The sequence below is a fragment of the Tenrec ecaudatus genome, chromosome 12, assembly GCF_050624435.1.
Source record: "Tenrec ecaudatus isolate mTenEca1 chromosome 12, mTenEca1.hap1, whole genome shotgun sequence".
Lineage (NCBI taxonomy): Eukaryota > Metazoa > Chordata > Mammalia > Afrosoricida > Tenrecidae > Tenrec > Tenrec ecaudatus.
The window spans coordinates 106,997,721-107,025,473 of record NC_134541.1 but is presented as its reverse complement, the minus strand read 5'-3'; the positions used below and the strand labels follow the sequence as shown (position 1 = coordinate 107,025,473).

Genomic DNA, 27,753 nt, shown 5'->3' with positions numbered 1-27,753 from the left:
TTGTGATGAGTGAAAAGTCGTTCCTCTTGAAGTTGTCACTGACATAGTAAACCATATAACAGACTGATTCAAAATGGCCAATACCAATCTATATCAGCTCACTGTTTCCTAGGACATGATTCTGAATGGGTTCCCTTTCATTGTGGACAACTTCCAAGTTCCAATTAACAAATGTTTGCAGCTGATCTCCTTTTGAGCCATGCCCCTTCGGCAAACAAAGGTCCCAAAGGCTTGATGCCACCCTCATCATTCCGGTCCACTCGACGTTGAATGCCTTTCAACCTGAGGGGCTCAGCTTCCGGCACTAAAGCTGAGCGTGTTCTGCTGCTGTGCCTGGGGTTTTCCATATCCGACAATGTCCCCTGCTATTCATAAGGTTTCCAGCGGTTAATCCCTCAGAGTTTCATGCTGTTGTACATGGGGCCGACTCAGCGCCACCTAACCACAGGCTCCTCAGCCATTCCACCCCCAGTCTGGGGAGGTCCTTGAGGGCCCTTTGGGCTGTGGCTGCTTTAATGCACTGATCTTGGCTCATCGCAGCTGTAACTAACTTCCCCTTTCCCCCTCTCCCTCTTTCAGGTTATGCAGGTGTTACAGGAGCTGCTCAGCAACCTTAACTCCACCCAGGGCACCGTGGAGAAGCTCAGAGTAGATGTGGACATACTGAAGGACCAGGTGGAGAAGGTAGACTTCCCAGTATTCTCCATGCTAGGCGCACTGCTCAGGTCTTTGGGGGTTGAGGCACTGGCGTAAAGCTAGAGAGCCTATTCAAATAACGCACCGCGAGGGCAGGGGAGGGGGATGACTTGCCCAAGCACTTGGCCTGTTGGCTGAACTTTCCTCGCCTTCCGGTTAGTCAGGACACTTGGCTGTAAGTGATAAAAACTCACATTATCCTGCCTCAGGCATTTTATTGTCTTAGGAACTTCTTGTCTCATCTGCCAAAAGAAGTTCCGGTCTGGCTTCAAGATACAACCGGATTTAGGTGCTCTCTCTCCCTCTCGGTACTACTTTCCTCTGAGGGGCTTCTTCATCGGGCAGGTACTTTCCACATCTCTGAATCTCCAGGCTTCCACTGGACTGAGCAAAGAGAGAATACTTTTGCCTCTTCTAGAAAACTGTCCGCACTGAGCCTAGCACAGGCATCTATCCTAGCTCTTGGTCTTCGCACAAGGTTATCGATCCAGACAATGTTCTCATGTCCTACTATGATATGGACGGACATGGTATTCCTGAAGTGTGAGGAGTCAGTGCTGGGTCAGCAGCCAGGTAGCTGCCTCCCCAGGCCAGGTTGTGGCTGGGGTTCTGTCACTTGCTGCAAACTTGTGTGACTGAATGCATCATCCCCAACTTCCAGGTTGGCTGGTGCTTTGGTCACCATGGCAACTCTGAGAACTACATTCTTGGAAGAGAAAGGTCACAGTCTGCTATCTAATCGTGGAAAAGGGCATGGAGGTGGTGCCTGAACCTTCTCAGACTGCACCAGAGAGAGGGAGAATCAAATGCCACACCAGCCCAAGCCTCATTCCTATGAGGCTGAAGTCAGACATGCCCCTGCCCTCCCACCTTCCTTACCAATTCTAACACCTGCGCTCACTCCCACAGCACTCTCTGCTTCAACTAGGTTCAATAATGCATTTCTATGGCCACACAGAACTCACAGGCCATACTCACGATTATATAGTTTGTTAGGGAAGTTGAAAAATTACAATACAGGATCAGAAATGTTCAAGACACAATTTCCCATCAAAATGGCCTTTTCCCAGCTGCGCCCACAGGCAGGTTTTTCTCTGATCCTTGGTCTCTGGGCCACATGATCCCTTCATCTCTGTCCTGCCAGGCAAGGTTACAGAGCCCTTTTAGTATTGCCGATAAATATCCAAAGGGCACACCACTCCACCATAAGCCTCAAGCCAAAGGTGCTCAGCACTAATTCCATGAGTCAACAAACTGGCTCCCCAGTTAAGTGCCTGGAGGCACCCCACTCCACAATCAAGCTTTCAGATTCCCTGGCGGCATGGACTAGGAAACTCACCACTCTTTCTCATGTTCTGACTCTGGGTTCTGCTGCTGCCCCACCTCTGCCACTTCTCTGATATCGTCACTTTCTATGCCTGGATGGAGAAGCTTCAATGCATAGGAATCTCAGGGTCCAAAGGATATGCTCCACTCCTGGGTTTTCTTTCTTGGTGGTATTGAGATGCCTCCTAGCGGCTTCTGAAAGGGCTCAACAGACCAATTGACAAAACAGACCAACCTCTATGTGAGAGTTCCAAGTTTTTACAATCACAATTAACCCTACTAAGAACCACTCACAATTGAATCATATAATCCTACCAGCATCTTCCCTCACCCTCTCTTACCCAGACCCATCAGGAAAAAGAAGAAACACCCCCAATCTGCATGGTCCCATCCAGTCATTTGGTGGCAGTTACAAAGACTATGGCTAGAAGAGCCACACCACTAGTGCTGTTAGAACAGAAATACCACAAGTGTGTGTGTGTGTGTGTGTGTGTGTGTGTGTGTGTGTGAGGTGTTTAACAAGCAGAAATTTATTTCCTCACCCTAGAAGTTCAAAGTCAGGGTGCTGACTCTAGGGGAAGGCTTTCTCTCTGTGTCAGATCTGGGGGAAGGGTCTGGTCTCTTGTCAAAATTCCTTGGAGATCGCTACGTGTCTTGGCATCTATCTTCCCCTGCCTCTAGTGGGTTCACAGCACAGGGACCTTGGGTCCAAAGGATGTACCCCGCTCACAGCTCTTCCTTCATGGTGGTACTCATGTCCTCCTCCTCTGCTCATCTGTCTCCTTTTAGGACTCGTGAGACAGAGGGTAATACAGAATAGTGCCCATGGACTCCCCTGGACATGGCATCAGGGCTGGGAACCGAGTAAGGGAGTTACCTCCCAGCCTCTGCCTCTTACAACTGATAGGCTGCTCACATCCTGGGGGGCGATGATCACATCGTGACATAACTGCCCAGGGGAGCCAAATGGACACAATCCAATCCAGGACAGGTATCCTCCAGAAATGATGTCAGGGAACCAGTGCCTACTAAACCTGCCTCTTAGAGATTCCTCATGTGCCTTTTCCACGGAAGGCACTGAGAAGTCTTGCTCCATCCAAAGGAGCCTCTTGGATGCCCCTCAGCCTAGCATTTTCCATGCTTGTTGGCCCCTGGAATCCTGTCCCCACCTCCCTCCTCCGAGCTCTTTTGTAGCCACTGTTATCTGGAGATAAACTCTTCTTCCTCCTCAAACTCTCCATCACCTGGAGCTAAATCCAGATGTTCAAGGCATGGGAAGAAGCAGGGCCGGGCCCAGAAGATGCAGCCCCAGCCCACAGGCATGCACGCTTCACTTGGCAGGTGAACATAGACAAGTGTGACGCACTCGTGGATGATCTCAGAAGACAGAACCGCAGGATGACTAACCTGCAGCAGGAACTGGTGAGGGTCATGACCCCTGCCGGAATCTCCCCCACCCTCGGCTCCCCCAACTCCAGGGTGGGGAGTGGGGAGGGAGGCCACCCCAGAAGGACCCACATCAAGGAGGCAGACCGTGATGACAGGCCTTCCTCCTCCTTCTCCGGAATCACTCAGCTCTGTCCCGCCCCTGCCCACAGTCCACCATACAGAAAAAGATGAGCAGCCTCCCCAAGAACGAGGAGTTGGTGCTGTGGAGTGGGCTCCACGAGGCCATGTTCCATGCCCCTGCGGCGACGAGCGAGGAGCAGGTGAGGGCAACAGCAGATGAGCCGCAGGGGGCAGGAGATGGGTTTGAATATGGGGGCAGGGGCCAGGGGAGGGGTGGAGAGGGCGGGGAGCAGCCAAGGGCAGCCCCGATGCCTTCCTTCCTCAGGACACGCAGATGAAGCCAGAAGGCAGCCTGGAATCCTCCCTGCAGAAGCAGGAATCCACGGTGCACTCGATTCAGCCACTCCCAGAGGCCCCTGAGCTCCAGACGGTTGAGTACATGGAGCCCGTGCCTCACCTCCAGCCCTTGCAGCCCATCCAAAGCACTCAGATCCTGCAGATCCCATTGCACACTGAGGTCCCTGAGACCCTCCTTATCGAAGAGCCTACACACGCCGAGGTGTTCTCTGGAGCTCAAGAGCCCCAGCCTGAGCCCCAGGTGGAAGGGGCAGAAGCCGGGGCTGTACTGGAGCCCAGCCCAGCACCCGGACTTACACCAGCAGCCCCTGGGGCTCAAGAGCCCCAGCCCAGGCCCCAGCCTGAGCCCCAGGTGGAAGGGGCAGAAGCCAGGGCTGAACTGGAGCCCAGCCCAGCAGCCGGACTTGCACCAGCAGCATGGCCACGGGGATCCGAGCCTGCCCAGGAGTTACAGCCCACAGCACCCCCAGGCTGGCCCACAGCACCCCCAGGCTGGCCCACACCTCCCCCAGGCTGGCCCACACCTCCTCCGGGCTGGCCCACACCTCCCCCAGGCTGGCCCACACCTCCTCCAGGCTGGCCCACACCTCCTCCGGGCTGGCCCACAACACCCCCTGGCTGGCCCACAACACCTCCAGGCTGGCCCACACCTCCTCCAGGCTGGCCCACAACACCCCCCGGCTGGCCCACGTCACCCCCCACGGACTGGCCCACACCTCCTCCAGGCCAGCCCACAACGACCCCCACGGACTGGCCCACACCTCCTCCAGGCCAGCCCACAACAACCCCCACGGACTGGCCCACACCTCCTCCAGGCCAGCCAACAACGACCCCCACGGACTGGCCCACACCTCCTCCAGGCTGGCCCACAACACCCCCAGGCTGGCCCACACCTCCTCCAGGCTGGCCCACAACACCCCCAGGCTGGCCCACAGGCCCTGGAGCCTGGCCTATGCCCGCCGCCGAAGGCTGGTTTGGAGCAAGCCATTGGCCATTCTTTCCCCCAGAGTTCGTGCCCCCTGACTCCAGCCTGTCAGAACTCCAGCAGCCAGGCCACCCCCAGTATCCCTTCTCCAGGGCCCCACCACCTGCCAGGGAGCTGGGCTCAGCATGGCCCCGTCCCCTCCAGCCTTACAAGTCCCGCCACTCGAGTACTGCCCAATTCCAGGTCATCAAAGAAAGGGCGGGAGAGCAGTTTGCCGTGGTAGAACCCAAGGAGAAGCCCCCCAAGGAGAAGCCCCCCAAGGAGAAGCCCCCCAAGGAGAAGCCCTCCAAGGAGAAGTCCTCCAAGGCTCCCCGGTCTGCCCTCCAACGGATGAGGACCACCGCTACCATTGCCGCTGCCGCTGCTGCTGCCTACGCTGCCGCCGCCAACTCCGCAGCCCAGGCTGCCCAGGCCGCTGCCAAGCGGGTCAAGGACGCCCCTGCCACCAAAATGGCCTCCTTAGCTTCAGCCACGGCATCAGCTGGACCCTTAGGAGTGTTCATGGATGACCTAGGTGCCGGGACCAGCCGAGGGGCTACCAGCGTTGTGGCCTTAGGCGAAGACGTCAATGGGGACAATTACTACTACTCCCCTCAACAGTCAGTGACCACCCTCCCCTACCAGCCCTCTTTCTCCAGCTCCCTTCTGCCCACGCAGCAGGTGGTGAGTGCCCAAGACAAGAAGAAGGCGGTGGAGAAGTCCATGAGCTACATCGCCACACTGCCTGCCAGACACGACTCCATGAAGGAGGAGTTTGCTCAGCTCTACACCAAGCTGCAGCAGCACTTGAACTACATCGGTAGGCCCAGGAGCAGGCTGGGGTGTGCCGGGGCCTGTGAGAGGCCCCTCTGCTCTCTCTCTCATCTCCCCGCACCCCCACCCCTGTCAAAATGCCCCTTGGAGCTGTTAGCCATGCATGCCTGTGGAGTAACCACAAGCCTCTCCTGCACTGTTCTAAGAGCCCAACCCGTGTCCCCAACGCCCTGAGACACCTCCCCCCTCTCAGAGCACAGTCAAATGCTGGCCCCCGTCCTGTGCCAGCCCCATGACTGCTTGGGGACCTGGAGGCGCTGGCCCTGAGGGTTTTCAGGAGGCAATCTTTCCAAGCATTTCTGCTCACTCTGTCTTAGTCTGGAAGCTTTGTTGAAACCCGCTTAGCATCCTAGCAATACTTGACCCTCTAACTGAGAGCCGGGGTGATGGTTACACCTGAGGATCATTGAACCCGGGCCACTGCACGCGCCCCCCAACTATGTCCCCTACTATGTTCCTTTACAATGTGTGTACGTTCACTTGGAGCCCTGGTGGCACAGTGGTCATGCCTGGGACCCGCAGTTCAAAACCACAGCCAGCCTGAGAGAGAAAGATGAGGCTTTCTACTCCTGTAAAGAGTTACAGTCTGAGGACCAGTTCTCAGGGGCCCTGCATTGATCTCTTCTCAGGGGACAGGAGCTAGGGTCTGAGTTTAAGATGTTAAAACAACTCTTGAAAACCTTTCAAAGTGACCCGGGGAAACAGCACTGTCAGGGGAGCATTTGGAGAAGACCAGCAACGCTGACCAGATCTTGGAAGAGAAGGTCAGGAGGCACTGTTGCTGCAGGCACACATGTCCTTTAAGCACCACAGTCATGTTCAGGTGGCCACCAGGCCAGTGGGTGTCTGTATCCACTTCATGCCTGCAGCGAGCACACTGCTCCTTGAGCCGGTGGCCTGTATGGATGGGTCTGCACTTGAGCTTGCCTCCGCCTCCTCGGAGAGCTTAGCAAAGCCCGGATGGCTGTGAATCATCCAGTTCAGGTCTCATGACCAAGGAGGCAATTGCCCACAGCTCCCGGAGCATCCTCCATGCCCTCGCGGAGGCCACTGCCTGAGTGTTCTCCTGATCACAAGAGTTGGAGCACTAGGCCGCCAGGGTTCCTACCACGCCTCTGCCTCCACCCCTGCCCCCTCCTCTGCTTTCAGCTAATGTGAGTGCTTCAGGGAAACTTGGGAACACTGTGGACATGCTGCAGGAGAAGATGCGTAGCATCCAGAAGTCCAGGATGAAGGTCAGCGTCTTGGGCAAAATGGCCAATTTGGGGATCCTGACTTTGGGACTTTGGGGACTCCTTGAATTCAGGACCAGACAGGGTATCTACCCTCTGAGACCATGCAGCAGCAAAGAGGAGACCTGGGGGAGGCAGCTGCAGCCAAGTGGAGGGAGCTAGGGTCTGCTTCGTGAGCAGAGAGCCCATATGGATGGGTCCCAATTTAAGCCTGCTTTACCCTTCCCTAACAGCGAATGTGGCCGGAGCAGGGTTTGGGGTGGGTGGGAAGGACAGACGGCTCCGACTGCTTGAAGGGTGTGTCCTGGAGGGCCACTGGGATGGGGCCGAGACAGACCAGGGATGCACAGATCCGATGCATCCTCCCAGAGGCCTCAGAAGGTGAGACCAGGGCTGCCTGCATGTCCCCATTTTAGGAGGAGGAACTAGAGCGCATGTGGGGTAACAAGATCCAGATGATGAAGGATCACTACATCCTGCTGGACAGGAACGTAGAGAAGATCCAGCTTCGCATGGATGAATTCAAGGTGCAAGGGGGCCCGGGAAAACCACAGCGGGCTGGGGGGTGGGTGGGGGTGGGGGTCTTCACTCAGACATTCAGATGGGACCGTGTCCAAAGCTGGGCATTGTCCTGGCATCTCACGGTGCGGTGCGCGATTCTCCTTGCCACCACCTGCCTGAATGCCTGTGGTGGCTCCCGTGTTGCTGGGACGTGAGAAGCTCTGCCACCAGTATTTCAAATCCCCATGGAGGATAGGCTCCAGTGGAGCTTCCCAATGATGGCAGACTAGGCAACCTGCAGAGCTGCTTTGGAAAATTAGCCCAGGAAAGCCTAACGGAGCGCGGCTGACTGTTACACCAGGAATGGTGTGCAGTGCAGGGTGGGTGAGGCCCTGCCCTGGAAGGCACTGCACGGACAGAAAGACCTGGGCACACCTACAATCTTGAGGATGGCGTGGTGTGCTGTCCTGCCGTGCACGGGGCTGGCAAGGGTGTTAGTCTGGGTGGACTCCAGAAACAAATTCATAGACACCCATGTGTGTATAAGACAGAGTTTTATATACAAGAGCTGATGAATATTGAAAAAACATCCCAGCCCATTCCAGATCAAGTCCATAAGTTTGATATTAACCCATCTGTCCGATACCAATCTATAAAGTCCTTTTCAGACTCACGCAACACATGCAATGACACCGAAAGCAGGAAGATCACAGGCCAGTGGGTGGAAAGTCTTGTGGATCCAGTGGCAGTGGAAGCACCTCAGCACTGGCAGGGGTCTCCCTGTGGCTCCCCAGTTCCAGGGCTCTAACGTAGATCCTTGTGTCTTGTCTGCAGGAATGTCTCACAAGGACTGAGCCTGTGTCTGACCTCCAGCGATCTATTTATCTCCTCAGTGCCTCCAAATGAGGTCATTAAGTTGCGACTTGACAGGCTAACCTGCAGCCCTTTTCACTCTTGAGCTTCAAATTATGTTAACTGTCACCGCAAGCTTCCTGAATCACCCTGACAGCGAGTTGCACAATGACAAACTCTTCATTGCTAGGGGCCATTGAGTTGATTCTGACTCAAAGCAGCTCCGTATACAACAGGATGGCCTCCCCCATTCCTGCCCCTATTCTGTTGGAGCTCCTGCTGCAGCCACTATGGCCGTCTGTCTGCTAGAGGACCTTCCTCTCCTTCAGGGACTCTCTACTGTACTCAACATGATGTCCTTCTCTAGGGACTGGTCCCTCCTGCCAACATGTCCAAAGTAGTCGACCTAACAGATAGCTCTTCTCTAGTCTCTCATTGCTTTAAAAAAAGAAAAGAAAGAGTCGAACTGCCCCAATAAGGCTTCTGAGGCTGTCAATCTTGATAGAAGCGATCAAATGAGGCATTGCATTAGGTAATGGGTGCACAGCCCTCTGTAAACTGCTGCAAAGCCAGGAGCTCACTTTGGGTTAGGTAGTTTCAGTCATCGCCTATGCATATGGAAGGCGGGCATTGATGAAGGAAAATGGAAGAACAATCGACGTTTGAACCATGGAGCTGGCAAAGGACCACGGACCACCAAAGAACATGCACATCTGCCCTGGCAGCAGGACAGCCAGAACGCTCCTGAGGGGCCTGTATGGACAGACTTGGTCTCATGTACTTTGGACATGTTGTCGGGAGAGACCAGGCCCTGGAGAAGGACATCATGCTTGGGAAAGTCGCGGAGCAGCAAAAGAGGAAGGCCTTGGACTAGATGGACGGACACAGTGGCTGCCACCTGGGCTCAAGCATCAGAGTAATTGAGAGGAAGACCCAGGACTGGGCCATGTTTTGTTCTGTTGTGCCCAGCAGTCACTCTGGGTTGGAACCAACTGGAAGGCATTTAACAACAGATCTTAACAGAAGCAGGCCTTCTCCCTGGGGTGCTTGGTGGGTTTAAACTCTCCACCTTCCTTGCAAGCAGCCAAGCTAGTCACCATGTGTCACCAGGGCTCCATTAGTTGCTTCTAATCAGGAGAAGCTCACGAGGATGAAGCCCAACCAAGCCAGGCCAAGCGGGGTCCCGCTGACTTGACTAACCTTCATCCCAGTTGCCTCCCGAACTCTGGGGCCAACAATAATTAGCTACCCCTGCAAGGAGCTGGGACGGAGTTTGGCATACAATATCTATTTAACTAAGTCTGTCTTCAGTGACCACTTGCTGCAAGAGATCAGCTGTCCCCGTCAAACCCTCTCTGGGAGGGAGGTCTGCGCACACATGTGGAATGAGAGCTCCAGATGCACATCAGTGTGGAAATGCCGCGGGCCTGGCTGTGGCTGCAAGAAATCCATCTCTCTTTATCTCCCTTAGTCACTCAGCAAATGTTACCGGGGCTTAGTGTGTGCAAGGCCCCGGTCTAGGGGCTGGTGATAGAGGGGGCAACAAGAGAGGCACTACCGGTGCCGTGTGTGTGTGTGTGTGTGTATGTGTACATGGTTTTAATGGCTGTATAACTTACACAAGGGCCCCAAGTAGGACTGGATAGGGTTCAGCTACTAAGCGGAAGGTTGACAGTTTGAACCCACCCCAGCTGCCAGGTGGGAGCTCCGTGAGGAGTCTGTTACCATAAAGGTTACAGCCCTTCCCAGAATCCTGGATTTGGGAGTCACTGGCCATTGGTTCTAATATCTTGCTTTGAGGGTGCCCAACAAGTGACAATCCAAACAAACAAACAAAAAGACACTTGCTGTTTCATACGCTCTGTGGTTTCGGGTGCCATGCCAGCCCAGCAGGCCTACTTCTGTCCTCACGAATGAGCGTTCCTGTGCCCAATCCCTTGTGCAGCAGATTTAGCCAGTACCATGGGTCATTCCATCTCTTGACTGCTGCGTCCACGAGCACTGTTTATGGATCCAAACAAGACAAAACCCTGGACAACTTCAATCTTTCCTGAGTTTATCATGACGTTACTACTTACTGGTCCAGTTGTGAGAATTGGGGTCTTCTTTACATTGAGATGCAATCTTTGATCTTCAAAGATCGGCTCTATGGAAAACATTTTCCCATTTGCAAGTAAACTGCCGCTGCCTTTCAACTTCAGCCTTAGAACAGATTAGTAGACCAGGGGCCCACTCGTGGGGCAGGAGAAGGCCAAGAGCTAATGGGGACTGAATTCAAAGTAACTGCCAGTAGAAATAGAAAGGGATTCAAATGGCTCCTGGGAAAAATCCCACGTTCTTTCATTCATCTGGTTACCCACAGACTTTATAAAGCCCCCTTGTACTTTTTCAAGTCCCCTAGGTATTCTTAGCAGCGTAATGGAATTGATGCCATTGTCAAGACGAGGAAGCCAGCAGGGGGCCTAGAATGTGGTTTAGAGTACCAACCCGGACTTAGACCTGAGCTGGGTCCTGATTGGACCTCTTACGGGGTGACCAGGGTATTGGAAGTCATAGGATCCAGACTAATCACCCCTCTTTATTTTGGGGTTCTAGCTAGCAGAGAAGATAGAGTCTGCAGGGATCTGTGTATTAACACTGGCCTCATAATTCCCAAAGTTCGTTACTAATGTTGGGAGACAGCCAAGCTGGGAGTTCTTTCCATTCCTCTGCTTCCCGCGTCTTTGGATATGTCAGGAGAGACTAGTCCTTGGAGGAGGGCATCATGTTGGTCAAATGGAAGCCCCTAGACGATATGGACAGACACCGGAGCTGCAGCCATGGCTCCAACATCAGAGCGACTGTGAGGCCGGTGCGGGGCCTGGCGGTGTTTCTGTCTCTTGCACGCAGGGTCGCTATGAGTCGGAACAGAACCGATGCCCGCTCACAGCAACAATAACACTTCCCACCCTGGACATTGGGAACCACACCAGGGGCAAGATGGATGGGATGTCTTTGGCTAATTAACTAGAATTAGGTTCAACCTCAAATAACACACACACCCCTCGACCACTGGCTGAAAAACAAGCTTCAGACGTTACTCGCTCACACTCAAGAGTTCCAGAGACGTGGTCAGCTCTGAGCTGCTAAGAAACGCCAGTGTGGTTGCTGACTAAATGCCATGTTTTCTTGTTCTGCTCTGTGACTTCCATTCCCAAGGTCTCCTCAACAGCCCAGGGGAGCTGCTGGCTCTTTGGTCATTAGTTCAAGCCAACAGTGAAGAGGATGGAAGGTGAAGAAGGTGTGGTTCTACACAAAGTCAGCAGTTCAAAACCACAAGCCGCTCCTCTGGAGAAAGACAGTGTTTTCTACTCCTGTAAAGAGTTAGACTCGGTCCAAGCTCGCTCTGGTGCCCCTGTTCCGTTTCTCTTGTGACTCCAGTCGCTTATCAAATCCCAATGGTCACAATGGTGCAGCAGATCGATATCAAGGAAGATTTTCAGGCCGCTCTGAACAGTGCTGGCGAGAAGCTTGTAGCGGTTCACTTCCCAGCCACGTGGTGTGGGCCTTGCAAAATGACCACGCCTTTCTGTCATTCTGTCTGTGCAAGGCATGCCAATGTGGTCTTCCTTAAAGGGGATGTGGATGACTGCCAGGATGTTGCCTCAGAGTGTGAAGTCAAATGCATGCGAACATTTCAGCTTTATGAAAAGGGACAAAAGGTGGGGGAATTTCCTGGTGCTGATAAGGAAAAACTTGAAGCTACCATTAACGACTTGTTAATTGTGCTTCCTGAAAACGTAACCAGTCATCAGCTGTGTAAAGCTTGTTGTATTTACAAAAAAGAAGAATTGAGTGTGAAGACTATATACCCAATTACCATCTGATTATAAATGACAGTAAAATATGAATTCCATCCTTTAAAAAAAAAAAGAGTGACACTCTTGGAAAATCACAGGGACAGTTCCACCCTGTCCTGTAAGGTTGCTGTAAGTCAGCATCGACTGGATGACAGTGAGTGTTTTGGTTTTGGCCACACCTTGCTTTAAGGGAGGCTGTGACATGTCTCAATTCTGGGCAACCAGGTGTCAGCTCACAATTGGGGGTTCTGTTCCCAAGGATGAGGGGAAGACTGGCTAGGAAGGGAGAAGGAGAAGCCAGGGTCTGGCTTTTGAGGGAATGAGGGAATGCGATCCTACCTTCTGGGGACATGGCTTAGTGGGGGTGAAGCTCTTCCTAAGCTGGTAAACTACTACTTCTTTCAAGGGGAGGATCTAGTAAGTAGAGAGAGACAAGATTGATTGAGTAGAAACAGATACGACGCTGCTGCTGAGTTGATCCAATTCATGGGGAGTCTTGAAGATGTTATGTAACAGCAGAAGAAGCGGCTGTAGTCCTGTGTTACACTATCGACTGCTAGCACGGTCAAACCATCACTGGTGGTGGTTGTGCTAATCCCTGGTACCAAGATCCTCCCATGCCCTTAACTGCTCCTCTGCTTTGAGGATGTGATGTCCAGATTTGATGTCCTCCCTAGCAGCTGGTCCCCCGTGATGGTGTTTGCAGAGCAAGAGAGTCAGACAGTGTTTTGTTGAAATCCACATCATTTCTCTTGGCTGCGTTTTGGCAGCTGATCGCCAGGTCTTTCTTCCTGGTCTTAGTCGAGAAGCTCTGCTGAAACCTATTCACCATGGCCAAACCTGCTGGTATTTGAAATTCTACCGGCACAGCTTCCAGCATCACTGTAACCTGGGAGCCCAATGGCACTGACAGGTGGGAGGTGGTTATTGAGTCGAGTTGGGGGAAATTATCAAAGAAAGGTGTTCTTAATGCATTCTCATGCATGACAAATGAGGGTTTTCTCCCACCACTTGGGCGCAGCGTGTGTGGCACAGGTCAAGTGCTCGGTGAATGAGCAGACTGGGACTCTCCCTGGACTACATCCCAGGTCTGAAGACCCAATTTGCCTTAAACATGTAGGCATCCAAACTGTCGACCTTGCTTCGTGCTGCCCTCCTCCCTGATGCCCGCTGTGCAGGGCCAGGCTCTGATGGTACACCACCAACCAGACAGCTTGCCCTGGCCAGGGTCCTTCCCTGGACTGGATGCTGTCTCCCCTTCTGATTTGAGCCCTCTGAGTTTAGCTCATCGAAGGCACCCAACTGCACACTGCCCACCAAGCCCACTGTCCTTTCCTAGCGCTTGGCCTTCCAAGACCCTCCTGCCCCTGGGTAGCTGACATGCCTCTCTGCTTCTGTTCTCAGATCCTCCAGGATCAGATTAAAAACCTGCAAGTGACCAAGATGGATAAAAATGAGGTGGAGCAGGAGTTGAAAGAGGTAAGTGGGCAGAGCGGGGTCTCCCTACTATCCTCCTCCTCCCCTGCTGAGTGAGACCTGGCTCCTCCACTTAGGACAACGGAAGTTTCCAGCAACAGCCAAACCAGGCCGAGAGCCTCCCAGAATCTCCTTTGACCTTTACATATGAAAGGAGGTTGGGGAAATTTCTCAAAAGTTAACCAATTGACTCCTAGTCTCAGTGACTCAAGATTAATGACCTTTGCTATGTGCACTTAAAATCCATATGCCAACCACGCAGTGAGGGGAAGACTTGTCCTCAGGAACTTAACGATTTATAGACACATGTCGCCTGAAGGTTGGGGTACCAGTGGCTTCTGCTTCTGTAGCCCCACCTGCATCTGTGGTGAGTTTATCTGCCTCTGATCATGAGTCTATGAAGCCCTCCCTTCCCGTCTAGAATTAGTCCCCTGGTTGGAATTTCCTGGATGCCATCTCAGCCTCATATTGATTGTTTCTTTCATTCTGGGACAATTGTCTTTTGTATTGTCTTTGTCCTTTTGAAGGCTTAATAAAAGGGTCTCTAGAGAAGGGGGCAGAAAAAAAAGAACTATGTACCATTTGGAGGACATTTTTCAGAGTGAAGTTAATCACAAAAGGATTGCATGAGACCAGTTATCAAAGGAAAAATCCAGCAGAAGATTTTCATACCAAAGAAACCAGCTTTGGTGGTTACCCAGGGTGGGAGGGCGAGAAGAATAAGTCCTGGTAGTGTAGTGACTTTGTGTTGGGCTGCTACCACAAGGTTGGCAGTTTGAAACCACCAGGGGCTCCTCAGGAGAAAGACAGGGCTCCCTGCTTTTGTGAATAGTTAGAATCTCAGAAACCCACAGAGGCAGTTCTACCCTGTCCTACAGGGCCACTATGAGTCAGAATCAACTCGATGTTATGAGTTTTTGTTTTCTTGAGGAATAGGAGGGAAGGGGAAGCAATAGGCTAGAAGAGGGTAGATTGGTGTTAACCTGAAGACACTACCTGACTAGAAGGAGGAGGATAAAAATATAAAGAGGTAGACGGAACAAGCTAGTGGAAGACTGGAGAAGTTCAGTTATTGGATGCAAAGATCTGAAATATAAACTCCCACCTAGGTCATAATAAAAAGCATTTGAAAATCAAAAATAAAAGTATTTTATTAAAAAAATTATTTTATTTTATTCTGCTTTTTTGGGAAAAACCCCATGCACCAATACTGTGTGACATCGTTTATATGAAATAAGCCAATATATAAAAAGCAAGCTACGAATTGGGAGGGAGCAATGGGTTTGTGTTAATGGTGGTAATTAGAGGGACTGGCGCTGTAGCACAAGAAGAGTGTAGTTGTAGTGTAATCTGCATCACTGGATGCTCTGTGTAGACACTGTGGAGTTGCTGAATGCTTTTGTTAATACATATTTTCACTCCAATAATTATACACACACACACACACACACACATACACACCATGCACTCACTTCTCCATCATAGGAAGAATTGATTTAGATCTCAAAGTTGTACTTGAGGGGGAGGGAGGGGGGAGGAAGAAGAGCTGATATCAAAGGCTCAAGTAGACAGAAAATGCTTTGAAAATGATGATGGCGGGTGGGGGAAAAAATGATGATGGCAGCCTATGTATAAATGTGCTTGACACAGTAGATGAATGTATGAATTGTGACGAGATGTAAGAGCCCCCAATAAAAGTATTTAATAAAGTTGTGTTTGAGTCAACCTTGACTCCAAAGTTGACTTTAAGCCAAGGCTGGACCTCCACGGTCCCAACGGAGAAAAACACTGTGACTGATTTGGGTCAACCTGCCTCAGCCCTCCTCCCAGACACCCTGCCTGATGAGTTTCTTCTCTCTCTAGAAAGCTGACAGGATCACCCTGGCCCGCAAGGCCAGCCGGGTCGACCTGGAGACGTTGGCGGTGGAGCTGAACGAGACAATGCATGGCCTGCTGCTCAAGTTAACAACCAACGAGGAAGAATGGAAGAAGTCCATCGAGGAGCTAACCAAGGTTGTGGGCACAAAGGTGAGCCCCCTGCATCCGTTGGCTCTTCTTCTGTAACAAATTGCACTGAAACGTCGCCGCCAAAGAGTTTGGGAGCAAGAGTTCTGTGGGTCAAGAGTTTAGCTGGGTGGTTCTGGTCAAGAGTTTAGCGTGGGTTCTCCAAGAAGAGTACAGTCCAGATGACCGCTGGGGCTGTCCTTATCTGAAAGCTTGACTGGGGCCGGAGGATCCGCTTCCAAGAGGGCCCCCCCCTCTTAAAATGGTTCCCTTCCTCAGCATATGGACTCATTAAGTGCTGCTAGAATGTCGTCAAAAGATGGCAGCTGGCTTCCCCCATAGCGAGCAATCCAAAAAAACAAGACAGACGCTGTGATGCCTTAGCTATGGAAGTCAAAATCCCTTGTCTGCAGTATCCTGTTGCTTATGCACGTTGGCTCTATTTGGTGTGGGAGGGCAATGCATTTGAGCATGAACACAAAGGGGGTCTGACTGGCACTCCATTTCCCCATTGGATGTCTCTTAGAAACCACAAGTGTGAAGAGAACACTGTTAGGAATTTGAAGTTCAGGACAGGGGAGCACTAGACTAAGCAGGAGTCCTTTTGAGTGGGGGCTCTGGCCAGAGTGCCAGGTCCTGCCGCCAGGGGAGGGGACAGGAGGCTACGCAGCTCCGCAAGATCTCCTAGCGCTTAACTTGCTGTGCCAGCATAGCCTTTTTCAGACGGTTGTGCCCCCTGTTCTGGAGCAGGACAGAGAGTGACTGATGGACGGCACTCTCTTTCCTTGCCGGGACAACTCCCAGCTGGTCCACAGTGACCTGGACGACCTGAAGAAAGAGATGGCCGAGGTCTGGGAGCTCATCAAGAGGCTCCTGCTCGAAGGTTTCCGCTTCGACCCCGACAGCGCGGCGGGCTTCCGGAAGTGAGTGCTCAGAGACCTCCGGCAGGCGGTTCTCAACCTGTAAGCGTCGTGGAGATAAGCCCCATGAACCCTAAAGTCCTGTGTAACAGGACAGTGAAGCTGCACACAGGTTAACAGCTAAAGCAGCCGTTCTCAATCTGTGAGTTTCGGCCCCTTCACAGGGGTCGCCCGATTCATAACGGTAGCAAAGCGACAGTGATGAAGTAGCAACGGAAATAATGTTATGCTTGGGGGGCACCACCACATGAGGAACTGTCTGAAAGGGTCGCGGCATGAGGAAGGTGGAGAACCGCTGCCGTGTCCGAGGGGGGTTTCTGGGAAGAAGCGGGTCAGGCCTGTGAGACACTGGGGGAGCTGGGATGGGCGGGGGGCGGGGTGGCCCTGGCCTTGGCTCCAGGAAGAAGTCTCCTCTGGGGTCTTCTGTCACAGATGAGGGAATGGAAGCTCAGGAGGGGTGGTCGGGAAGCCACAGGGTCTGGACCTGATGTTCCTGAGGGGGGGAGGTCCCATTCTCAGAGTAGCCCCCTCACGTGGGCCCACACACCCACCACAGGGGTATCACCTCCCATCTGCCCCCACACGCCCACCACAAAAGGTACCTTCGCGCAGGTCCTGATTCACAGTGTCTTCCGCCTCGCGCGCGGTTCCCGGGGTGGGTTCCGGCGACTCGGCAGAGCCTCAGGGGTGAGCTGCTGAGCCAGGGTCGCTGGGCACAGACAGACCCTAGGCCTCCCATCCACATCTCCCACGACATGGGAACCCCAGCTGACGCAGCGCCGCTCTTCCAGGAAGCTGTTTGAACGTGTGAAATGCATCTCCTGCGACCGCCCGGTGGAGATGATGACCGGCCCGTGAGTATGAGCACCGCTCCCGCCAGGGGGCGCCCGCGGGCCGCCTCCGCGCCCCGTCCACGCGGCCTTCGCGGGGTCTGCCCGCCAGGGGGCGCCCTGAGGAACTCCCTGGACCGGCGGCGCCGTCGGGAACCTTCAACCCTTTCTTCACCATCCCCCTCCATCCCTCTTTGGGACTCGCTCCAGAGGAAAAAGGGTGGTGGCCATGGTGGGGAGGGGTTGAGTTGCGTTCATCATTATACCTTACATGGGTTTACAGACCAAAAGCGCCACAGAATTTGTCCCTGTGCCCCATGCCACTTCATGTGCCTCGGAGGAGGGGGGAGGTTGGTGGTGCACCCAGAATTCCCCCCTCAAACCACAGGTGTCTAGTTGCAGTATTATTTATAACCGTCAAAACCCCCAAAGCAGCTTTGTGCTTTTCAATGTTCTCAAATTTTTCGACCATTGATACAAATGGCTTTAATTTTCGATGCATTGTGAATGCGGTGGCTGTTTACATTTCAGAGAGAGCCAGACAAGGTTTTCCCAGAAAAAATAATGGTCTGGGAGACCCACAGGGCCAATTCTGCCCTGTCCTGTAGGGTGGCCGTGAGCCAGAATTGTTACATTTCAGATCACCACATTTGTATTCAACAATTTAACCTTATCGACCCTCCCCAAAGCTTGCCCTGCCCCCCACCACCCATTTCTTCTTCTCTCTCTCTCTCTCTCTTAGGACTGATTAACTTTGCCTTCTTTCAAGCTAATACCCAGCAACCCTCAAGCCTATTGCTTCCCCCTTCCTCCCTTCCCCTCCCACCCCTGGTGACCATCAAAGTCTGTTTCTTTAAGTATAAAAAAAAATCATTTTTCTTTTTTTAATCTTTATCTTGAATCTTTTCTTCTGTGGCAGTGGCCTCATACGCTCTTTGTTCTTTTGTGACTGACTAACTTCACTCAACACAGCGTCCTTCAAATCCATCCCTGTCATGAGGTGTTTCACAGGTTCCCAGAGATTCTGGAGCGATGTGTAGCATTCCACTGTGGGCACACATTTATCCATTTCCCCACTCGTGGGCATTTAGATGATTGTGAGGCTTCAAACGCTTGTGTTTTCACACACATGGTAGCGTAGGCATAGGTGTCTTATGTGGTCTGACGATTTTTACACATGTGTGCAACCGTGTCTCTGCCATTCAACCACCCAACTCCCCAGCAGACTCTGATTTTTTTCAGTTGAGAGATAAATGTGCATGCCATCTGGGCAGATGTTGGAAAGTGAACGCCTCATCTCACTGCCATCGCGTGGATGCTAACTCACAGTGACCCTATAAGTCAGGGAAGAACTGCCCCTGTGAGTTTCTGAGACTGTAGTACTTTATGGAGTGCCTTGTCTTTCTCCCGAGGAGCGCCTGGTGGTTTCGAACTACAGACCTTACGGTTAGCAGCCCAACATGCAACCACTACACTACCAGAGCTCTTTCTGAAGTCAACAAGTCAGTGCTGTACAGCATGTTCACAATGCTGGGTCGCCATGGCCCCTCTCTAGTTTTGAAATATTTCCATTACTCTGTATCCATGCAGCATCTTTCACCAAACTTACGGCCATTGAGTTGGTTCCGACTGAGCAACCCTATGCTGGCAACCATGAGTCCACTGACTCTCGGGATTTACCTGCGCTGGCGTTTCACTTTTGCATTCCTTTCTTGGGCTTGCTAAAAAGAAATACAACAAACTGACTGCCTCTGAAGACCGGAAAGAGGCCCTGCCACCACAGATGCATGGATTCTTCTTTGGTCTTTACTATTCACTGTCCAATTTTCAGATGCATGCAAGGTATTGAAAATACCCTGGTTTTGGAATCAATGCATTTGAATGTTGGTGCTGGTAGAAAATTGGCACCATGGAGTGCCAAGAGAACCAACAACGCTGCCTTGGAAGAAGCGCATCCAGAACGCTCCCTAGAGGCACCCACTTCGTGTCACCCACTTTGAACCTGTCATCAGGAGAGACCAGTCCCTGAAAAGGACATTGAGCTTGGCAAAGTGGAGGGGCAGCTCAAAAAGGGAAGGCCTTCGACAAGATGGATGGACACGGTGGCTGCAGCAAGAGGCTCGAGCATAATGACCACTGAGAGGAGGGTGCGGACCGGGCGGTGTGTCCTTCAGTTGCACACAGGGCTGCTCTGAGTCGGAACCTGACAACAGAATAGGGGCTGTGGACAATTCTGGAGAGAAAGCAGAGTTTGGGTGCGTGGGAGTGTCATGCCCAGGGTGTACACCATCCCTCTCCACCAGGAAGACTTCCTGAAGGAGGTGGACACTTTCGTTCTCTGCTGGTCACCCTCATGTCTCATTTTTTGCCTCTGCTGCCTTCTTACTCCCCAACAGACACCTCATCACCATCCGCAGAGGCCACCTGCTGTCCCAGCTGCGGCCTGCCAGTGCCAACAGCTATGAGTACCTGCAGCGGCAGCAGATGAGGTGAGCGGACCGCAGGTGGGGGTTCCTCCCCAGGTCCTTCGGGTGTGTGTGCCAGGGGTGGGGGGCATTCAAAGACTGTCCCAGGATGTGGACGGTCATCTGCAGGAGTGTGTGGTCATTCCATGAGGTGTCAGGCAGACAGAGGAGACAACCATGGAGGAGAGAGAGGCCTGGGGACTGGGCACTGACAGGTGTTGTCACGGAGCCCTGGAGCACAGTGGTTAAGCGCTCGGTTGCTAAACAAAAGGCCGGCAGTTCGAAGCCACCAGGTGCTCCTCAGGCAAAAACTGAGGCCATGAAGATCGACAGCCTCGGAAACCCACAGGGGCCAATCTACCCTGCCTTCCAGGGTCACTATGAGTCAGAACGGACTCACGGCAGTGGTGGGATTTTGGTTCACAGGTGTTTTGCACCCCTGGGTGGTGCCAATGATTAAATGCCCCACTACTTACCCAAATGTTGGTGGTTCCAATTCACCTAGAGATACCTCAGCAGACAGGCCTGGCAGGGCACTGTTTCCGAAAGGCTACCGCCTTGGAAGCTCCACAAAGCTCAGTTCTACTCTGGCCTCATGAGGTCTAGATGCATCAAGAGATGTTGACTGAAGGCAATTGGTGTAATGGTCCCAACCCCACTTTGAGCTCGGAGTCAGTGCTGGATGGGCTGGGCCTTGATGAGCCCAGACTACAGCCTGGCCTTGCTGTGGGCCCACCGGGAAGGTAGCTTCTATTAGGATCCCATCTCACAGCTGAAGAAACTGAGGCTCAGAGCAAGTCAGCAGCCTGCTGAAGCTCACAGCTAGTAGGTGCCGGGCTTAGCCTCTCAATTTGTGCATTTCCAGCACTCCTCAATGGCCCCTAGTGGGGAGTCTAGCAGCCCCAAATCTTGATCTAGCTCTACTCTCCAGCCTCTTGGCATCCCAAGATCCAGGACCCCTGGGTGGTGGGCCAGATGGGGGAATATTGACTTAACAGGATCACAGCCACATGAAGGGGGTGTCCTGAGAATGGTGTCCCAGACTGCCTACCTGGCCCCTCTTGAGGACGTGGAGTCACACTGGGCTCCAGGTGACAGCTAAGTCCTGGAGGCCAGGTGTGTCCCAATTTCCATCCTGTGTCCCACCTCTGCTCATCTTGAGCCCCCACTGACCCCCACACCTGGGCTTCCCGAAGCTCCTGGGAGTGGTTCCCCAGCCTCTGACCGCTACCCTGTCCAGGGAACAGCAGTACCTGCAGCATGTGCAGGACCTGGCCCACTCCAGGGGCCCTGTGGACTCCCTGGGCTCCCAGCAGGAGTGGGGAGACGGCCCCAGGAACGCCTATCTGTCAACAATCTACCCCTATGGGGACCCTCAGCTGCTGGACTATGACACCGTGAGTTGGCTGGGACCTGTTGGGGGGGGTGGAGGGGAAGGTGGGTAGTGACTCAGAGGTCCGGGGCTCCAGCCTCTGGTGCCACGGCTCAGAGAGGAACCTGGAGTGTCCACAGGCGGAGGTGGACATCCTGGGAGTGGACGGGATTCTGTACAAGGGCCGGATGCACACCACCAGTGAAATTCAGCCCGTCCTCAAGGAGCATGCAGGTGAGGGTGCGGCCTCAGGCACCCCGCTGGGGGCCTGTGTCTGGGTGGGTGGGATGCCAGGTGCAGGGTGCAGCTGATAGGACCCAGACCCCTGCTGTGCTTGCCTGTGGGCCTGCTCCAGGCTCTCGGAGGATGTGGGGAGCAGAGCAGATGGGTCCTCCTCTCCCCCCGCCATGCCTCTCAGGGATTTCCATGCAATGGACATCGCTGCTGACCAGAGGGAGAGCCCTGGGGCAGAGGGCCCATGACAGGGGGGGCAGGGCAGGGAGGGATGCCTGGCTGGGCTATCCTGGGAGTGGGAGATAGCTGGAGGAGAGTAGGGAGAGCCGTGGGGGGCGGGGCTGAGCAGTGCACAGGTCCTGTGGGGAGGAAGCCATCCATCTCAGAGCTGTACAAAGCCTCAGGACTGTGGGGTTGGCTGGAGTTGGGGGGTTGGGGTGTGGAGGGGAGGAGGAGACAGGGACAGGACCAGGCCTTGGAGGCTTGCTGGCTACTGCTGTGACCAATAGCATGGGCAGAGGCAGGCCAGTGCGGGAGGACCTGAACATCTGGAATTCACTCTGCGCGCGCACTTGGAGATCAGGTCCAGCTGGGTCCTCCCAGGGGCCCCAGGGCTGGGCTTCCCTCACTGGGCGGAGGCATGGAAAAAGAAGCCCACTGACCCTTCATGCTCCTCTCTGGGAAGACGAGTTCTCTGTGTTTTGCTCCAAATCGCTGCTGCACACTGGCCCTCAGGTGGCCCCGGGAGGCCAAAGGGCCAGCACCACCCCGACATGTCATTCGTCCCCACCCACCACTTGCCCTGGAGCTGGGCAGACACCGAAGTCGTCATGTTTGAGCCTCCGCTAGTTGACACAGGGCCCTTCCCTCTTAGAAAGGGGCTTTTTCTTTTACCCAGGCACCCTGGTGGCACAGGATAGGCTTTGGGTTGCACACTGCAAGGTCAGCTGTTCAAACACGCCAGCCGCTCCTCCAGAGTCTACTCCCATCAAGGTGGACTGTCTTGGAAACCCTGTAGAGTAGCTTTGTAGAGGGAGGCAGAGCTGACTTGATGGCAGTGGGGTTTCTTTGGGTTGCTCCTTTACCCTGAGGAGACCTGCTGGAGCAGTGGTTATGCATCTGGCTGCTAACCCTGAGGTGTGCAGTTCGAAACTACCAGCCGCTCCAAGGGAGAAAGATGAGCTTTTCTGCTCCCGTAAAGGCGCATAGCCTCAGAATCCACAAGAGGCAGTTCTAATCAGTCTGCCGGATCACTCTAGGGACTGGTCTCTTCTGATAACATGTCCTCAAGGTAGATGACACAGAGCCTCGCCATCCTTCTCCTGAGGCACAGCCAGGTGCCAGGCTTTCCCAGCGCCCCTCAGGCCATGTGGGCCAACTTCTCCGTCTCAGGTGGGGACCAGGGCTGGCTCATGCTCCCTGACCTGCCTCTGGGCTCCTTCCCTAGGCAGCCGCTTGACTGTGGGCAGAGGGGCCAGAGGTTCAAAGGCAGGCTCCCTCTGGAGGAGCAGGGGGAGCAGGCTGAGTCTAAGTGCATGTGAGTGTGGGGTGGGCAGGCAGGCAAGGGCAAGCCCTGGCTGGGTCCGGGGACTGGACCCTGGGCCCAGGTCCCTGGCTAGGAAAGCAGCATGGTTCCATCAGGGACATGAATTTAGTCCCAGGGCTCAGGTGGCACAAGGAGCCCTGGTGGCACAGGGGTGGAGCACTCCCCTGCTAATGGAAAGGTCGGTGCTTCCAACTCAGCAGCCGATCCTCAGAAGTAAGCTGTGGCCATCTGCTTCCATAGTGATGAGGATGGCCAGGGAGACCCTCTGGGGTAGGTCAACCCTGTCTGGGGGGGTGGGGGTGCTGTGAGTGGAGTCATTTCCATGGGAATGGCTTTGGGTGTATAGGTGGTGGCATCTTCCTTCCCTTCTTCCTTCTCTTTCTTTTCTGTATTTATTTTGTCAGTTGGTTGGCAGGAAGCCTCTGAAAGTCCACCCTGAGGCTGTATTAGGGGAGCAGGAGGCTTGGGGGCAGGGGCGGGGGCTAGCCCCTGTGCAAGCTAAGAAGGGGAGGGGACAGGGGACAGAGGTCACCTGGAAGGGGAGAGCAGAGTGACCCTCAGATGGTGATGTGACTCCAGGAGGCCCAGATCAGTGGACAGCTTGGGAGCAATGCTGAGGTTGGCACCATGGCCTGCCCCCTCCCAAGGAGCCCACTGGGGTCCTGCCCTGCCAGTGGCTTCAACAATGGAGGCCTTCCTAGAGTGAGAACTGGTCTGTGTGGAGGCCCAGAACATCCACTTTGGGGTCTGGGCTGATTTGGTCCTTAGGGTGCCTGGGGATTCTCCTCCTTAGGGCCCAGAAAACTCAGGCCAGTCGGTATATTGGGGAGAACTCCTTTGTGGCTGGGTGGCCCAGGGGGCACCCTCCAAGAAGGGACAGGAGTACTCAGGGGACAGCTAGGTCAGCCAACCCATAGCTCATACCTGAGTGCCAGCCCAGGCTCCTCACAGCAGGGGCCCCGTGGGGTCTCCTGCTCTTCATCGCAGGGGCCCTCTGACCCTTGATCCATCCTTGTTCATTCAGGCATCAGCAGGAGCCTTTGGTCTGTCATGGTGATTCTTAGCTGGGGATCACACATGAAGGAGAGGAAGGGCCCCATGGTGGCCTAGCCTCTCCCAGAGGGAGGCAACCCCCGGGCCCCTATCTCTCCCTTTGCTCTTCCCCTAAGTTGTGAAGGGTCCACGGCCCCCGTCTCGGAACCTGGGTGACCGTGTGCGGAACGGTGCCCTATTTGGTGCCATCTACCCCTGTGAGTACCTGTCACCCGGTTTCCTGGCTCCCCAGAGCCTAGCCCCATCTCCCACCCCACCTCACCTCTCTTAGCTGCTCAGCCTACCCGGCCAGGATCTAAGAACAGGAGCCCTAGAACTGTCCTTTCTGGGGTGCAGGGGTGGGAAAAGGGAACTGTCCTTTCTGGGGTGCAGGGGTGGGAAAAGGGAACTGTCCTTTCCGGGGTGCAGAGGCTACAGGGATGGGAGAAGTCTGACAGTGGCCCCGTGTCAGACTGCTGTGGTAACAGGCCCCTGGAGGACAGAGGGCAGCTTACAGGCACCTTGCCCCTGGGGTCCTCCTCTGTGCAGGAGCTGAGGCGCATAGTTCCAGGGTGGCCATTGCTGAGCCTCTGAGTCCTTCCTGGGTGCCCTGCTCCCCTCGACTTTGCACTTCCAGGTTGTGGGTTTGGGGCATAGGGGTTAGGGGCTCTGAAAGCAGGGTCTCCAGATAGCGTGCTCTCAGATTCATGCAGTGTCTTCGGTGCCCCACCCCCACCCACCCTGTCCCCAATCAAGCTCTGTTCCCGCCACTGAGCACGGGCATACCCACCTTGGGCTCTCATCTGACCGTGTCACCCCGGCCACCGTCCCTGCCGCCTCGGCCACCGTCCTTGCCGCCCCGGCCACCATCCCTGCCGCTGATGCCACTGTTGCCCCGGCTGATCCCCACACTGCGGGATCCCCAGCAAGCTCCGGGGTCTGCCAGGCACTGGAAAAGCCTCCGCTTTGAGGTCCGAGGCAACACCCAGTCCAAGGAGGGACCTGCTGGCCCGTGAGCCCTACCACCCCCAGAGCCACCAGAGTCCCCAGGGCCCTGAGCCTGGCCAAGAAAGGGCCTTTGGACAAAGGGGGGTGGTCTCTATAAGCAAAGAGGGCCCCCTTTTGTCCCAGGGGCTGTTCTAATCCCACTTTTATGAGTATAAAGGCCACTTCTCTCTGGAGCGAACTCCCCATGAAACCAAGGCCTCCCAGGGCCGGTTCTCAATACAGTGCAGTGGTTTAAGGTTTGTTGTTTGAAGACGACATTCTTTTTCCTTCCGCGGCCGGCAGCTTCTTAGTGAAACATTCTGTGGTACCGCAGAGTTGCTTTCTCTTGTGGGGGCTGCTTCCCCAGGAGCCCGTGAGGCCTGGTCTCCACAAAGCCATCTGCACTCATATCCTGGTTGAGCCAGGACCATGCTGGGCCACCTGCTTTCATACACTTGGAGGCAAATGCCCCACTTGGGTGACCCAACTCTGGGATCCAAGCCACAGGGTTCCCTTACTGGCACCCTCCCGCCTCCCTCTGATTGGCCCTCCGCCTGTTACCCCAGTTCTGATGGCACCACAGTCATCCTTTCTGCACCTGAGAGTTCTACCCAGTTTCACTGAGAAGCTCTGCTCTGGGGTATACCCCAGACCCCATGCTCATGGATGAGTTAGGGACAGGGCAATGAGATCAGATCGAGGACCCCCATTTACATACATTCCTTCAGTCCACCCTGGGGGAGGCCTGGGGTTTCTGGACTCAGCAGGGTGGGATATGGAGGGCTGTCTGCCTATTCCCAGGGTCTCCTGTCCTCCCTAGTCCCTGATCCAGACTGTTCTGAGAACTGTGGCTAAATGAGGCCACGCTAGCTCCCCTACCCAGTGCCCCCCTGTCCAAGTCACCCTGGGGGCTATGGCCAGCAGAGCCCAGCCCCTCCCCCCATAGCACAGAACAGTGTTTTTGTACTTCCCCCCAAATAAAATCTCTCATTTTGATGATTGTGGACAGGGGGTATGTTGAGCTGGTGACCCTCTGTGGGAGGCCTGACTTCCCACATGGGAGGGGGTACCTTCTGTCCCCTTCCCAGGTCCTCTTAGAACCTTCTACCCCCACTGGAATGGCCTGTGTCCAGGCAGGGGCCTGGCTCACACAGCCTTGCTCCACTCTGGTGGGCATTGGGCCTGGGCCCCAGTTGTCAACCCGCCCACTGCGGGAGACTCGTGGCTCAGCCCCATATCCTGGGAGGTGGGGTCCGAGGGAACTTGTGTCTTTGACACATGCCCACAGCCACGGTACTCTTGCACCCAAGACCCAGCTCAGCTCTTTGGTCCCTTCAAATGTGGGGAGGCCCCAGTGGGTGACATGGGCACATGGACACTCCTGGGGACAGGCAGCGGGTGGGAACTTTGCCACAGTGCTTGGACAGGAGCAGTTTGTGTAAGGGGGTCTAGGTAGGCCCTGGAACCTGAGATGCACCTCCTCCTGGCCCCCAGCACTGGGGAATGAGGGATCAGGGACGAAGCCTCTGGAGTGGAAGTTGGGGACTGGAAGCTCATGGGCAGTGTCCTCCTGGCCTGGGATTCAGTGAACTCAGGACTCCCACCTGGGAGGTGGCCTTCTAGGCCCTGAAGGAGAGGTGCTTCACAGCAGGGGGTCCCACCACAGGTGATGCTGGAGGGATGCTGTGTGGGGGCCACCCTGGGACAGCACAGAGCACAGCTTCACCAGCCCTTTTGGGTTGTCGTCTTCCTGCATTGCCTGGGGATGGCCTCAAGCCTCCGACCTTCCAGATCACCGCAGAGCACTTAACTGTGGGGCCACCCGGGCTCCTCTCCCATTTGTGGCTTTAAAGGCCAGGGGCCTCTGCAAATGCACAACTGAAAACCAGTTTGCCTCGAAGACTGTAGGCTGGACACCAGGGCAGAGTGGACTCAAAGGCGCCCTTTGTCCCCAGTGATGGGGGCTGACTGCATGTGAAAAGCTTCTCCGAGCCACTACCACATAGCAGGGTCCCTGGGGCTGGCCAGACATAGTGGGCTCTCAGCCCTTTGGTCACCACCGTGGTCCTGGGACACCCAGAAGAGCCCAGGGAGGACAAGCCTGCTCTTTCTACAGCTGTCCAGGGAGAACCCCCCACAGCTAAAGGCTGCAGACAGGCACTGAGTATGTGTGTGTGGGGTGGGGCAGGATTTGTTGAGGGGCTGAATCCCAGGCAGGCGCTGCATGCACCATGTCTGCAGGCATGTTGGTCAGCGTGGGCCAGTGCTGAACTGTAGGTACCTGGGCTGGATTTTGTGTTCTCCTAAACTCACCAGCAGTGGGAGTTGCATCTAACAGCTCCCAATTTTTAAATGTTGGCCAACAATTGACAAAGGTCATCAGCATAGGCTGGTGGTTGAGCTATCCAAGTTAGAGGTAAGCAGTGCCAGTAAGGGGACCTGATGCTGGGGCTGACCTTGAAGCAGTGCTGATAGTCCCTGCTGCCCACCAGACAGTTCCTCAGTGCCTTGGTGTGGGCAGGCAAGGTGGCCTGCAGAGTGGGGTCCCACTGGTTGGCCCTGAATGTTTCTGAGGGAGGGTGTCACTGAGTTTCCAGGCTTGGAGTGGGGGGAGGTTCCAAACCCTGAGATCACACTTGAGGAGACCCCCAGGTCCACCTGTCTCCCCCAGCCCAGGGCAGTTATTCTCCATCCCCAGATGTGCTGCTGTGGCAGCCAGGTAGCCCATGTCCTCATCCGGCACAGTTGCCTGGAGAGGGAGCCTGGCCCCCAATCCT

General features: G+C 54.5%; 1 protein-coding gene and 1 pseudogene across 1 annotated transcript in view; both read left to right on the top strand.

Annotated features, from left to right (window-relative positions):
- C12H16orf96 (chromosome 12 C16orf96 homolog) overlaps positions 1-25,005 on the top strand; it is a 39,817-nt gene extending 14,812 nt beyond the window's left edge. Inside the window, exons 2-20 of the mRNA XM_075528031.1 lie at positions 580-684; positions 3,364-3,444; positions 3,621-3,731; positions 3,857-3,979; positions 4,074-4,240; positions 4,401-4,856; positions 4,918-5,092; positions 5,141-5,672; positions 6,836-6,921; positions 7,335-7,445; positions 13,515-13,589; positions 15,450-15,614; positions 16,395-16,513; positions 17,302-17,364; positions 19,737-19,829; positions 21,046-21,202; positions 21,318-21,411; positions 24,127-24,207; positions 24,746-25,005. Of these exons, the coding sequence (XP_075384146.1) occupies positions 580-684; positions 3,364-3,444; positions 3,621-3,731; positions 3,857-3,979; positions 4,074-4,240; positions 4,401-4,856; positions 4,918-5,092; positions 5,141-5,672; positions 6,836-6,921; positions 7,335-7,445; positions 13,515-13,589; positions 15,450-15,614; positions 16,395-16,513; positions 17,302-17,364; positions 19,737-19,829; positions 21,046-21,202; positions 21,318-21,411; positions 24,127-24,207; positions 24,746-25,005 (3,054 nt within the window). The remainder of the gene's footprint in view (positions 1-579; positions 685-3,363; positions 3,445-3,620; positions 3,732-3,856; positions 3,980-4,073; positions 4,241-4,400; positions 4,857-4,917; positions 5,093-5,140; positions 5,673-6,835; positions 6,922-7,334; positions 7,446-13,514; positions 13,590-15,449; positions 15,615-16,394; positions 16,514-17,301; positions 17,365-19,736; positions 19,830-21,045; positions 21,203-21,317; positions 21,412-24,126; positions 24,208-24,745) is intronic.
- On the top strand, positions 11,718-12,137 carry LOC142422248 (thioredoxin pseudogene; annotated as a pseudogene).
- Positions 25,006-27,753: the final 2,748 nt, after the last annotated feature.